The sequence below is a fragment of the Crocuta crocuta genome, unplaced genomic scaffold (assembly GCF_008692635.1).
Source record: "Crocuta crocuta isolate KB4526 unplaced genomic scaffold, BGI_CrCroc_1.0 scaffold288, whole genome shotgun sequence".
NCBI lineage: Eukaryota > Metazoa > Chordata > Mammalia > Carnivora > Hyaenidae > Crocuta > Crocuta crocuta.
This window is the reverse complement of record NW_027532607.1, coordinates 3,027,251-3,042,076: the sequence shown is the minus strand read 5'-3', so window position 1 is coordinate 3,042,076 and position 14,826 is coordinate 3,027,251. Positions and strand designations below refer to the sequence as shown.

The 14,826-nt window shown below is 48.5% G+C and overlaps 1 protein-coding gene across 7 annotated transcripts in view; it reads left to right on the top strand.

Annotated features, from left to right (window-relative positions):
* Positions 1-14,527, top strand: part of PECAM1 (platelet and endothelial cell adhesion molecule 1) — a 72,466-nt gene extending 57,939 nt beyond the window's left edge. For all 7 annotated transcript variants that reach the window (XM_077780389.1, XM_077780390.1, XM_077780391.1 and 4 more), the window contains 2 exons: positions 8,565-8,587; positions 13,493-14,527. In XM_077780389.1, the coding sequence (XP_077636515.1) occupies positions 8,565-8,584 (20 nt within the window). In that variant the 3' untranslated portion in view covers positions 8,585-8,587; positions 13,493-14,527. The remainder of the gene's footprint in view (positions 1-8,564; positions 8,588-13,492) is intronic.
* Positions 14,528-14,826: the final 299 nt, after the last annotated feature.

Genomic DNA, 14,826 nt, shown 5'->3' with positions numbered 1-14,826 from the left:
CCCTTAACTAATTATTATTATTATTTTTTTTTTTTAAATGGTGTTGTCATGGTTAGAGCAGAAACCCAGCGCCATTGCAAAACTTGACACTGACTGACTGATTTTCAGAAACCAGCCTCTGGGGGAGTTTTTGGCTTCAGTGTCTCATTTTGTATTCTCAGTGTATTCAGAGCCACCAAAATGCAAATTCAGAAATAAACAGACCTCTGTCCTTCCAGTGTAACAAAAAGCTAGAGTTGTTGTAAGGCTCACGCTTGGTCCTGTCGGGTAATTGTGTGAAAATTGTATGAAGCCCCTTCTGCTCTTCTCATGGTCCCTGAGACTGTTTTGGGTTGCTCTGGTTATGCAAAACCTCACATTTATTGAGCACGTAACTGTGTATGCCAAGTGGTCTGTGTTACAATATCTCTTTCAATCTTCACATTTAAGTCCCATTTTACAGATGAGGATACTGAGGCATAGAGCAGTGAATCCACATGCCCAAGTTCACACAGGAAGCAAGGAGCTGGACTCCAGGCTCCTGATCAGGGAAGTGCTATGCTGGGGGTGTGCAGAACCCGCAGGGACTCACCCCTTCCCCACCCCCGCCCTCAATCCCCCTGCAGGACAGGTCTGCTGTGGCCTGAGCCTGCTGCTGGAGGCCCTTTACAGCTGCTGGCCACACCCAGGGTGTGTATTAGGTGCCCTGCCTATTAGACTGACAAAAAACAGATTAACAGGAGAAAAACAGTGATGAAGTAACCCCTCAGGGTGGTTAGAACTGGGGGCTTATTTAGCATGTTAGGCAAGAACAGTAAATTTGTAGAGAAGTGACAAAACAAATGGGAAGGTAAAATATATGGGAGAAACTAATGGAGCAAGTTTTCATCTCAGCACCACCTTTCATCTTCGCAGCCAGAAACCTTCCCTGGGAGAGAGGATTTATGGCTATCTTCGTTTCTCAGGAACTTCTGCTTCTGGTCAGATAAGGGAAGCTCCTGGAAGGCTTCTTTCTGCATCCTCCGGTTCAAAATAATCCTATGCCAATGCGGCGTATTTGGGGGTGGCATTTACACCTGCTTTAGGGCAGCTGTGCAGATGGTCCTCCATGCTGAGTCCTCAGTCCCCCGCTGCTTCCTCTGGCCTAAGGCGGGAATAGACAGACCGCAGGACCCAACCCTGCAGGGGTTCAGGGTGGTGAAGAGCCCTGCTTTGCTCGCAGACATCTGAGCCGCAGTCCTGGCACTGCCCCTTAGCAGCTGTGTGACTGTGAGCAAGTTGCCTAACCCCTCTGAGGCTCCAAGTTCTTCAACTGTTACATGGAGATGAGATTAAATGAGAAAGGGGGTTAGCATGGGGGTTGGGGGGATGGTGCTAATTACCCCAGGTACGAGTCCATGTGGCATTCCGACCTACAGCGAGCATCCAATCCTTGTTAGCTGAAAGGTGCAGGGGAAACTTGAGCCCTAGGGTTCAGTGCAGGGACCAGGTAGACCCATCACCCCCCGTCCCCCGACTCCCAGCCAGAGCCCCATCAGGGCCATCAGGAGTCAGCTGGGGCTTGGGTCCCCCTGTAGCCTGGTCTCTGGACTGGCAGCCGGCTCCTGCCCTAGCGGTTGGGGGTAGAGAGAGCCCCGGGTCTTGTAGCCAAAACCACAGGGCTGCCGTGAAAGTGCGTGCTCGCACCTTGCCTCAGAGGCTCCTGGCCTAGTGGCCAAGGGAGCTGCTATTCCCAGCATTTCCTGCTCGGCCACTGCTCCTCCAGGCCAGGGAACTGCAGGCTCCGTCAATCCTCTTCCTTTTCTTTCTTTCCGTCCTTCTTACATGAGACACACTCTCTGCTCAGTCCTCAAAACTATCCTAGGCTTGACGGAGGCTCTACTGCTGTTCCTCTTCTACAGATAGGGAAGTGGGCCAGAGGTTAAATAACTTGTCCCACTCCCAAGGCTAGTGATGGCAGAGCAGGGACTCGGGTGTGGGGAGCCTGGCTGCAGAGCGTGCTCTAAACGTTTCCTCCCAGTGCTGCCTTTTCCAGCTTTGTTCAGTTTCACATTATCACCCGCTTACTTAGAGGATTCAGCTCTATTAAGAGTAACAGCCTGGGGGTGTGCCTGGGTGGCTCAGTTGGTTGAGCTTCTGGTCTTGACTTCAGCTCAGGTTAGGATCTCCCAGTTCGTGAGTTCGAGCCCTGTGTCAGGCTCTGAGCTGACAGCCAGCTCGAGATGCTCCCTCTCTCTTTGCACCTCCCCTGTTCACACGCTCTCTGACTCTCTCAAAATAAATAAATAACCTTTAAAAAAAAAAAAAGACAGAGAGTAACAACCAGGTATGGTTTGGGTGACCCTGGGTGAGTCGTGGAACCTCTCAGAACCTTGGTCGCCTTCTCTGTGAAATGCAGGGCAGGGCTTGAATCTAGATCGAGCATTCTTCAGGTGTGTTAAAACACAGATGGTGTCGTGCCACACCCCCTCCCCAGACTTTCTGATTTCAGTAGGTCTGGAGCGGGACTGATTTGTATTTATTTTTTTTTTAATGTTTATATATTTTTGAGAGAGAGTGAGTGAGCAGGAGAGGGATAGGGAGAGAGACACAGAATCTGAAGCAGGCTCCAGGCTCTGAGCTGTTAGCACACAGCCCGACGCGGGGCTCAAACCCACAAACCCTGAGATTGATCTGAGCCAAAGTCAGATGCTTAACTGACCAAACCACCCAGGCGCCCCAATTTGTATTTCTAACAAATTCTCACATGCTGCTGCTGTTGTTCTGGGGACCACACTTTTAGAAACATTTTCTAGATGTCCTGACTTCCCTTCTGATTATACCTCTGTTAAGTTATATTCTGCTTCTTGCTTGAAGAGGTAGAGTCTCTCTTACTCCTCAGCAATCCTGAAAGGGTCCCGGAAGGACCGCTCAGGGTTGGCCAGCAGAGAGAATCCTCCCACTCATGTACATGCGCACTTGTATGCTTGTGTGTGTGTGTGCTGGGGGCAGAAGGGTGACACACAATAAAATAAAGGTCCTGGTGGGGAGGGTGTCTCTGGACAGGTCAGTGGATGAGCTGAGTGCAGAGCTAAGACTTAGCTAACCTTTCCTTCTTAATTTTTTATTCTTCCCAACTTAGTTTCTTAGTCCCCCCCACCTTCCAACCAGCAGCACTTCAGGGCTGGCTATTTTGGGAAATGGCTCATAGGGCGTAGTTCTGGCTCTTCAACCCCCACCCCCCCCTTTCCCCTGAGTGATACAAAGGAAAACTGCTCCTCTAGATAAGGGAAAGGGCATCGGGCAGGCCTGCCTCCAAGGAACAGCCGCAGGGCGGGAAATCTGGAGAGAGCCTGGTGGGCTGGCGGCTCAGGAGTCGGGGGCATCTGTAGGCTGCGGGAGGAAGCAGGTCTTCGCAATCTTGGCTTTAGGCTGTAAGCTCATGGCTTTGGTTGTGTGTTTTAACTGTGGCAAAATATACATAACACCTGCCATTTTAACCACTTTTAAGTGTACATTTCAGTGGCATTAAATACATCACCATCACCATCATGTCCAGAGCTTTTTCATCTTCCCAAAATGAAATTTTAGACCCAGTAAGCAATAACTCGCTACTCTTTCCAGCCCCTGGCAATAGCAATTCTACTTTGTTTATCTGTGAATTTGATAAGCTCATCGCTTCTATCTCAAGTGAGGTGGCTGAATGGATGATCTTAAATTAAGTTGCCTTCCGGTGATAACGTTCAGAGAGTCTCAGTGTCCTGGCATTTGGAAGTCATTGTTATTTGTCTATGCTTTGGTTCATCCAAAAACATTCCCCTGAACGTGTTGTTCTAAGCAACTTCTAAGAGTCATTACCTAGGTCCCTTGGAGGCAAGCCTAATCCTTTATTCACCCTTGATTCCAAGACCCTATAGGTATTTCCTTCTACTACGCCTGAGTTTCCCCTTCAAATCTGAATTAAATCATAGAGCTCAGGGGCCCACTCACTGTGCTTCTGGGACGTTTGTTTTGGCTGGAGTCCACCTGGATGGTTCTTTGCACTGTAACCCCAAGAGAGACACCCTGAGTGGGAGATAGAGAGACTAGGGTTTGGTCTCAGCCCTGCCCTTATCCAATTCTGTGACTTGGCTCCCAACACTTACTTTCCCCCGCAGCGTTAGTGTTCTCACTAATTTTCAATAAAATGCCCCTCCCCCATATGGAATTGTCACAGTGAACTCCACAGTGTTCCTCAGGGATGTGTGGGGGTGGATAAGCACTGTGGTGGACAGGTGGGTTCAATAATATTGGTAGAAGGGGGCATCTCTTCCAGCTGAGTATCCCCTGCTGGGTCAGGGCCATGGTTAGACAGGTCTGCTCTACTCGGTTGACGTAGAGCTAAGTTAATGTCTTGTCCTAGCACTTAACTCAGTCTGGGACAAGGAAACCTCTGATCTTTGAATGTTTCCGCTTCCCAACTGTTAGGTGATTCATTACAAAATGTTAGGGAAAGAAGGAGAAGGTTCTCAGTACTAGAAAATTTAAATCCAAAAGAAGCCAAATTTAGAGAAACGAAGGAGAAGGGAAGGCAAGCCCTAGAAAACAGCCAGAACTGGTTGAAAAAGAGCTTTTGCATTTCTGTAACCATCAACTTTCTTAAGGTAAAAGGAAACATGCAAATGATTTCTGGTAAATTAGATCGGCAAGGTTAGCACTTCAGGCTTTTTGAAGTACTTAACTTCCTTTTCAACGATTTGCCTCAGATTAAGATTTGCAAATCCCAGTCAGCAACAGTAGCTCTGGTTAGGACTTATGAATTGGCTTTCCAGAAATGGGATTTAAGTCTGTGTTTATGCCTCTTATTAAGCAGTAATGTGGGTAGTCCTGAAAAGTGAGCATTTGAAGAAAGTAGTCCAGGTTGGTTTAGTACCTTTCTCTCTTTAACACTTCGCGGGAACCAATTTCCTACCATCCCCTATAACCTTGGAGTTTATATAGGATACTCTGTTACTCACCTGAGTTCTCTTGATTTAGATGGTGGTGTCTTCCCAGGGCTTCCTCATAGCTTAGATGCTCTGGGTTGTGGGATAACCTGGCATCAAAAGCCTGCTACCCCCTACCCCCCGCAAGCACACCCCCACTCAGGCATGCACCCCCAAAACCTCTCTTTTTACCTGTCATCAATTTCCTCCTTCTCTGACTAATCCAGGGAAAGGTTTGATTTTTCTTTTCCTCCCCTTTCATACGTTTTCTTTTATATCCCATGTTGGGTGTAGAGATTGCTATAAAACCAGTATGTGAACACTAAACAAAAGAATGATCTAGCCCACAATCATTAAGAAACTTGGGCTTCTAGGAATTCACCTCCTTGTGAGTCCTCCAACAGGACAATTGGTTTTCCTCTCTAGATGCTCTGTGCCCACCTCCAAAAGTGTCCTGGGCACATCCCCCCGACAACTCCAGGCCCTGGGAAGAGACGCCAGGTCTTGCTCCAGACATGAAGCTCTGTGTTTTTGGGTTGGACCCACCTGTCTTCCCACCTGAGTATCTGCTCACTCAGCCTCCACCTTCTCCTCTCTCTTTGCTCGGTGTTCCAAATGTTTCTAAATGGGGCAGAAATGTAATATACTAAGAGTAGCCGTCATCAAGAAAAAAACCACAGTACAGAGGGCCTCTCGCAACCCCTGTGGGAGAGAGAAAAGAGCACTTGAGAGCCGGTCCCCACCCATCCTGCATGGCGCTGAGCCAGCCAGCCTGCCGGGCACTGCCAGCCCTACCCACCCAGGGTGAGGGCGTTACTTTGCTTCAGATTCAAAGAGCGTAAAAAAGTAGTCTGAAAAAAAAAAAAGAAGCACTATCCACCCGATTCTATTTTTTGCAGTGATCACTCTATTATCGAAAAGCAGCAGAAACTACAAGTATGCATAAACCAAGGGTTCCTTGAGTATCAGCAGCATATTCGAAGTTTTCCATCTTTTGTATTCTTGTTACTTTAGGAAACACAGCCTAAGGCTCTTTCCCTCTTAAGTCTGATTCCAGAGCCCTGGGGGGCTCTGGGGGAGTGGGAAGCACAGGGTCCTTCAGGCCCTCCCAGGTCCGATTTGGGCTGCAGGTGGGAGCCTTGCCCGAGCCTCACTCAATGCGTGGAAGTTTACACAATGGCTCTGCTTCGTGTGGTCCGGCTGATTCATCCATTTGGCTGTTTGACGTCTGCCTCTGCCCCAGCCAGGACAGAAGGGGGCCTCTTAGGAACTTCTGGCCCTGTTCCCTCTGCAGGGGACGCACAATAGGGCTGTGATAAGACAGGGTTTGAGGGGGAAGTGGATTTTTGGAAACAGGATATTTTTAAATTAGAGAGAGAAACAGAAGGGTTGTGACTCCCGTTGTGACAGGTGGGCCCCGAGACTGCCCAAGACTCGGAAGGGACTGGGTTTGGGGTTGGGCGGCCCCGCAGAGTCTGAGGCCCCTTGGAGTACGTCTGCCTCGTGGTACCAAGGACTCAGCGCCGGTGAGACTGGCTGCTGCCCCCAATACCCACATCCACTCGAGGCACCTTCCCCAGACAGCAGGAAGTCCCCATGGTTTCTGTCTTCAGGTCTGTGTCCATCATGGGCTGTTTGGGGAATCAGCCCCAGCAGTGTGGGCCATCGCCCGCTTAGAAGCCGCTATGAGCGGGGGCCTGCTCCTTTCCAAAGGGCCGAACCACAGCCCTCTCTAGCCTGTTGCAGTGACCGCCATCTCCAGCTAATGCAGACAGGGGTGGCTGGCCCTCCTGTTCTCCCTGGCCTTTCTTTGCCTCACTCTGATCTTCCTGACATTTGGCCAGGTCCATGTTCATCCTTGAGGCCTGGCAGGGCCAGCCGGTTCTGGCATGCATCCTGCCGAGAAGACAGTGTGGCCTCCAGCGGAAGGGGAAGAGGTGGCCCTGTCATTCCAGGCAGCGCTTGACCCTATATCCCAAGAGTGGCCGCAGCACTTACACCTTCTCCTCCATTGATCCCACTCCTGGGGATGGACAAACTACTATGAGACAAGGAAATATAGCCTTATTCCCAATGAGGATGTGGCAGCACTATTTAAATCTTTTTTTTAAATTAAGTTTATTTATTTATTTTGGGAGGGAGAAAACATGAGCCGTGGAGGGGCAGAGAGAGAGAGAATCCTAAGCAGGCTCTGCACTGTCAGCACAGAGCCCGACATGGGGCTCAAACTCACAAAACCGTGAGAGCATGACCTGAGCGGAAACCAAGAATTGGACACTTAACTGACCAAGCCACCCAGGCTCCCCTAGCAGCACTATTTAAAATAGCAAAAACTCAGAAAGAACCTGAATTTCTAAAGTAAGGAACTGGATAAATAAACAACTGCACACCCATTTAATGATTATTACACAGCTACTACCAATTAGGTTTAAGAAGGCACCAGGTAATGTTTATAAAATCATGTTATATAAAAAGGATAGGCTAGAAAATGGCATATATCGTATGTCATGACTCAGAAACAAACGCCTACTGAGAGCAGAAAATGACTGGAAGACAAAAGTGTCCACAGGCTTTGAAGAATAAACCAGAGATCATGCTTATCTGCTACTTTCTACTTCTCTATAATTTTCAGTTTTTTCTTGAAATCACCTTCAGTACTAATTTTATTTTATTTTTTATTATTTTTTAGTAGTTTATTGTCAAGTTGGTTTCCATATAACACCCAGTGCTCATCCCCACAAGTGTTCTCCTCCATGCCCATCACCCTCTTTCCTTCAGTACTAATTTTTAAAAACTGCCCAGGCACCTGCGTGGCTCAGTTGGTGGAGCATGTGATTCTTGGTTTTTCGGTGTCATGAGTTCCAGCCCCACATTGGATATAGAGATTGGATATATTGGATATAGAGCATTGGGATCTGTGCTGACAGCTTAGAGCCTGAAACCTGCTTCAGATTCTGTGTCTTCCTCTTCTCTGCCCCTCCCCAGCTCACGCTCTGTCTCTTCTTGCAAAAATAAATAAACATTTTTAAAAATTTAAAAATTAAATAAAATCTTTAAAAAAAAAAAAAACCTGTTTAAAATGTCCAATGAGCAGGACGCCTGGGTGGCTCCGTTGGTTAAACGTCTGACTTCGGCTCAGGTCATGATCTCATGGTTTGTGGGTTCAAGCCCTGCGTCAGGCTCTGTGCTGACAGCTCAGAGCCTGGAGCCTTCTTCAGATTCTGTGTCTCCCTCTCTCTGCCCTCTCCGACTTGTACTCTGTAGAGACAAAAACAAGTAAACATTAAAAAACAAATATTTAAATCTCTCTCTCTCAAAAACAAGTAAACATTAAAAAACAAATATTTAAATCTCTCTCTCTCAAAAACAAGTAAACATTAAAAAACAAATATTTAAAATGTCCAATGAGCTTACAGGGATTTTATATGCTTGTCACATGGAATATAGAGCCCAGAGGAAGCTGTCTGTGGGCAAAGAAGCCATACAGCTGAGCACCCAGTAAGCCTGCGACTCTGGTGCCTCCTTCTGCTCTGCCCACACCACCCTCCTTTCCCCAGTGGAGTTCCTGAGATGGTTGGGGAGCGGGGGGAGCCTGATGTACTTTCCGTATTGCTTACCTCCATGTTATCTTTTGTTTTGCAGATGTCACGGAAAAAAGATAGTCTGTAAGTACACATTTCATAAACAAGTTTATAAAATGGCCCATTGAGCGGTGAACTATTTCCAAACTCAGCCATGTTCTGCATTCCAATGAATTACACCCCTACAGCAGCCTGGTCTGTTTTAGACCCGGAGCCTGGGCCACAATAGCCTAGACGTTGTATGGGGGGTGTTGTATGGAAGGAGCTTGGTCATCAGGCTGGTCAGCTTTTCTGGGCCTGGTGATTTTGAACATTCTGTCCCACTGTTTCCATCCTTACATCTCAGCCCTCATATGAAGAGAGACCCTTCAAAGGATTAAGAATCTAGAACATTTAGCTCCCATTGAGCGAAGTATGTGTTTCCTCCTAGGTTCAGGCTTTGGAAGTGAGGCAGACAGGGTTGTGAGGTGGGGGGTATGCTTGGAGGAAGGGAGGTTCCAACAGCTCATTTGAACTTTGAACTCTGAGAGCCTATGCCAGTCACCCTGACACCGCAGGCCCTCTGCTGGAGAGGCCACTCAAGGTCCTTGACCCAAAGAGGGAATCAGTGGAGTTAACACTGAGGAGAAAGCAAGGTGATAATAGCTCACCAGAAGCTATGGAAATGCAGAAGAAAGGCGGGCCTGGTTAAGGGTCTCCTCCCCAAGAAAGGGGTCACTGGGATAGGCCGTGACGAAGGGGTCCAGCCACAGCAGCAGGCCCAGGTAGAAAGATCAGCAGGGGTGGAGCCATGAGGGAAGGAACAGTCCAAGCAGCTCAGGATGGCAGGAGATAGGTCATCCAGGAGAAGCACTAGAAAGAGGTCAGTTAGGGCCTTACATGCAAAGAATTCAAACACCTCATGATGAAGTTTCACTCTGTAGGAAATTGATGATTTAGGATGCTGCTACTTGGCTGACGGAAATGCTTTTTTTTTTTTTAATGTGGAGGTCCAAGTTCAAATTTTGCTAAGACCTGTCTCCTGCTATCTTCCCGCTCCCAACCTTTTGATGAACTACCCAGCAGTGCAGGGGTTAACTAACTGGGCAGCCGATAACTTGAGAAATGAGGAATTGCTGCTTTAAGCTCTGGGAAGAACCATCTGCAAGATTGCTGGATCGCTGGTAGCTTTTCCAATGGGCCCCCTGGCTTCCTTTGTTTTGCTAGAGTCTGAATTCTCATAAAACAGAGAACTCACTATGCCTTTGACGGCAGGAAACCACTGACATTCTTCTTCTGGAGGAAAGCTATCAACTTAAGGAAAAGAGGAATAAAATGAAGGTCTTTTTCTAGCCTAAACCCAGCCCGACTCCCGACACCAGCGACTTGCCTTGGCAAGGGCCAGGGGCCCAATTGGTAGGTGCAAAAACTGATGGCTGAATTGGCAGAATGGCCAGGCTGGGGTGTCCCAGTCAGGTAAAAGCAGAGCCAGGACTAGAATCTAGGGTCCCCAGGCTCCTTGGCTAGTCCACCACACAAGACTCCCTCCAAGAAGTGACATCACTGTTACAGCCATCATGGCCTTGGGAGAGTGGAAAGTGAGAACTTTGCACCATGGGCCAGGTGGGACCCAGATAAAGAGATGCTCTCCCACTACGATAAACATAGCTGTGTCCTCCCGAGGTAAGTCGGCCGCACCTGCAGGGCTGACTTATTTACTTTGTCTTCAATCCAAACGGTCTCTCTGGACAAAGGCTCTGAGCTCCAGGACAGTTAGAACTTTCCTTTTCCCCAGAAGCTGGCCCGTGCGTCCAGAAGTCTGCTCCCAGGATGCTCCTGAGCTCCCCCACCAGCTGGCCCTGCCCTCCCAAATAATAAAGACTTTTGGCGGGAGCTCAGGGGTTCCCAGCCGTTGGGGGAGAGATTTTGATTCTTTAAGCGAATACAGTTTGTTTAGAAAAGAAGGAGGTATAGTTTTCCTAATAATCAGTTGGTGAGGGTCAGGAGAAAATTAATTGAATTGCCCAGCAGGGAAATGGGAGGGGATTTCCTTCCTGAAATCAAACCTGGCGATCATTCCCAGTTGTTTAATGGCCGTTGCTTCTGAAAACACATTGGAGGAAATATCTTAACAATGAGATAGCCGCTTAGCCAAATACTAATTTAGTATTGTTTGACTTGCTTCAATAGCACATTCTGACTTCATTTTTCCTCTGCCATTTTTGCCTTGTTTATAAGTTGTGTTTGTGGCCCAGGCAGACAGATAACGCAAAAAAAAAGAACACCTTGTACTTAAAAGAAAGGGGTGAATCTGGACCTTCGTGGGTCTTGGGATCTTGGAGACAGGCTTGCCTTCTTACAGAAAAAAGGCAGTTCCCAGTTAGAGCTCACCTCCTTCCCTCCTGAGAGCCCCCAGTGGGAACTGGAATATGAGCTTCAGCTCTCTGGCCATCTTCTGGGTGAGCCTGTCCTCCCCCAAATAAGCTTTCCAATCCGAGAAAAAGATGATGAGAACCATGAAAGCAGTAATAGCTCCCTACTAGAAGTTTCTTGAAGGTAAAATGAGAAACCTGTGTACAAAGTATTTTGCAATGTACTACATAAATGCTACTCGATTATCTATTTAAAGTTCTTTTCATCACTCTGGCAGTATGAGGTAGAAATGGGAGGTTTACTTCACTTTGGCCTTGAAATGCCTCTTCATGGGATTCAACCAAAGCCAGGCTTTGACTTAGGAATCAGAGACCCACCTTAAAACCTAGCCTTTCTGGGGNGTGATTAGCTGTTTACTAGCCATGTCACATTGGGCAGATGTCTCGGGGCCTTGGCTTCCTCATCTATAAATTGGAGATAATAATCACCCCCCACCCCACTCGGTTGTTGCAAGGATTCAGTGAGCACCTATCACAGACTTGGTTTATTGGAAGTGCTCATAAGGGGCACATTCAACTTTTTTTTAAGTTTATCTATTTTTTTGCGAGAGGGAATGAGCAGAGGAGGGGCAGAGAGAGAGAAGGAGAGAATCCCAAGCAGGGATTGCGATGCTGGGCTTGAACCCACAAACCGTGGGATCATGATCTGAGCCGAAATCAAGAGCCAGACACTTCACTAACTGAACAACCTAGGCACCTGCCATAAGGGGCACATTCTAGAATCAGGAACTAGAAAATCCAGGGGTGTTAGAAGTAAAATGACCTTTGAGAGCATTTACACCATGTTCTGGCCCGAAGTGGGCCGATCTCATGGCTGTTCTTGGGTGGCTGACAGCTGGCCTCTGATTTAAGTACAAGGAAGGACAGGTCTTGGAAGTGAGCATGTTAGCCTTTACTTCAAGGTCCGGTTGACTGGGGCCCAGCCCTTCCCGTCCGTGGGGCCGGTTCTGCAGCAGCTACCAAGCGCTCGCCTCGCCTTGCCTGGCGGAGGAGAGCAGAGGCGTCTAGGGAGGGACTTGGTCTGGAGCCTGCAGGAAGCCCGGACACCAGGGTCCCCCCTCTAGGCAAAGCGGAAGAAATGAAGTGAAGGTAGCTGCCAGCCCTGGCGGGCCTCCAGCCCCCTGGGGCCAACCCAGCCCTCTTGGCCTGCTTGCCACGGTCTCTTCTGGCAAAGACAGAGGCAGAGCCTTGGTCTGCCAGCTGGAGCCCTTTGGACCTGCATCCTGTTCTGAGAGGCTCCTCAGACGTGCAGGACCAGAACAAAACAGGGACCCTACTTCAGCCCCCACCTTCAAGGAGCCAACCAGCCTGGCCAAAGGGCTCCCAAGACCCTGGCTAATCTCCACAACGGCCCCCACTTTTGTGCCCATGCGATCCACCTGCGATCATGAAGGGTTGAGTCGTGGACCCATTTGCTGCCTGCCCTTTGAGCCCCAGGGCGCCTTTACTCTAGCATTTCCCATCTGCTCCGCTTTCACCCCCTTGCTTCAGCCATTTGTCCAAACTTGCCTCGCCTTGGAGGCTGGCTCCAAGAAGCCTTCTGTAATTCCTTTGTGGCACAGCTAGGGCATCTCACCACCTCTGAACTCCTGCAGTCAGTTAGGACCTTTTCCATCTGTTTAGCACTGTCAGTCCATAATGGATAGGATATAAAATCCTTGGCAAGTTCTCGCATCCTCAGATAATAGCACTCGGGTCAGATGGGGGATGGGGGTCCAGTCACTGGCGGATTCGTAGGTGTCGACAATACCATACAAAGCAGTTAGCAAACACTACAGGATGGCATGTGGAATCTTCCCACCCCCCTTTTTTTTATTAGGCAAAACAGACACAACAGCATGTACCATTTTAACCATTTTTAAGGGTACAGTTCAGTGACATGAAGTACATTCACATTGTGTGCAGCCATCAGCACCGTCTACCCACAGAACTTTGTCATCATTCCAACCTAAAAGTCTACCCATTGAGCGCTAACTCCCCATTTCCCCCTTCCCCACAGCCCCTGGAAATCACAGTTTTCCTTTCTATCTCCATCAGTTTGACTACTCTGGGTACCTTGTATAAGGGGAATCATACAATATTTGTTTCTCTTGCATCTAGCTTCCCTCACTTCTTCAACATCCTCAGTGTTTATCTGTGTTGAAACTCTTTGATGTTGCAATTAAAAAAAAAACAGCAACACAGACCTAGAGAAGGCTCAGCTCATGTTAGAGGCAGAGCTGGAGCAAGAAGCCAGCTCTCTCTTAAGTTTACTAGTCTTGCTCTGTGGGCAAGTAGAGCACCCACGGGGCAGAGTGCCGGGTGTACAATGGGTATGTGACAAAGTTGGTTGATGTCCTGATGGGTGCAGCGCGCATCTACTGGGAGTGGAGGCCACAGCCCTGGGCGGAGCCGGCATGGAAAGAAGGGAGAAGTGAATGTGGGCAGGAGCTGAGCCCACAGGGTGGAGGTACCAGCAGAAGGCAGCTTTGGAGTGCCTTTGTGAAGTGCTAGCTGCAATGTTGCGTATCTCTCCCCTGGGTCAGTCTTTAGTCCTGAAGGGTGTGACCGTAGCTTGTCTTCTCTCTTGTCTCTACAGAGAACGGAAGGCTCCCTCGATGGAATTTAGGACTGCGAGGGCGATGTTCCTCCTTAGAAAGACATCCACATTCCAAGACGAGCAGATGATTCCTGTATTCCAAGAGCTCTGTGCACTTATTTATGAACCTGCCCTGCTCCCACTGAACAGAGCAATTCCTCAGGCCAAGTCACCAGTTCTTATTTCCATCTTACTACATTTATGGGGGGGCGGGTATAAAGAGATACGGAGGGGCTGATTGAGTCCCCCACGGCACCCCCCTCTCACCAAGCTGGAGCATCCTCAGGAGTGAGGAGCTGCCGAAGGAGGTTCAGGGTTAAACGGCCATTGGGATATTTTGAAACTTGAATATTTTTGTCTTGCACGGAGATCAAGAACTTGTCCAAGTATCTTCACACACAGAAACCATTTTTTGTTTTGTAGCCAATCACTTCTGGCTGGGCTTAGGGGCTTTTTTTTTCCCCCTCTTTGCCTTTGGTCCTTCAGAGGCCTGTGGTTCTGGCCGGTCGTCGTTCCTCGGAAGCGCACGGCACTGACCAGACAGCACACCCTGTTCCCTCCACGATCTCGCCTACTACAAGTGCCGCGACAAAGCTGCTTGGGAGCGACCCCTCCGAGATGCCAGCCTGAAGATCAGATTCATTCTGGGCAATGCACAGAAGAGAAAACGAAGTCGGACAGAGCACAGATGGTCTTACACTGTTTTTCTATACCCTTTCTTTCTTTTCCTTTACCATGCTGCAGGCTGCAAGATGGGGAGATGTTTGCCTACAGCAAATATTGTTTTTAATAGAAAAATGAAATGCATATTTTCTTACTAATTTTTTTTTATTTATTCCTTGCTAAGGAAATGGTCCCCTGAGGTCTTACAATGTTTCTGAGGGTGTCTTGAGTGGGTTGACGAGTAGCCCCAGCCATTTCACGGTGGACGTTCACTAGTGAGCACACCTGAGATCATTTCCCCCCACATCTCCAGCCACCTCAGTGACACAGCTGCAGGGTATTGCATTAAATAAATTTGATCTTCACTCTTCACAGACCTGTGAAATGTCATCTTCTAAGAGGCCACTTACATATAGAATATCTGTAGTGCTTGAGGACGTGCTGGGCCTTCTGAAGTCACAAAGAACCAAGCAGGTCTTATCAGCAGGTCATTTCACACAGCCCAAGGGCCTCTGTGGCCTTTATTGAAGGCGGGGCCAGGGGTAGTCTGAGCGTCAAACACTGACTCATTAATATCCATTGGCTGCGATTCAGCATTTGCTTCCCGGCTAAAGACTGCCAGGCTGTCCCTGGCAGATAGGGTTGCCAGGTTGAGCAAAAAACAACAACAA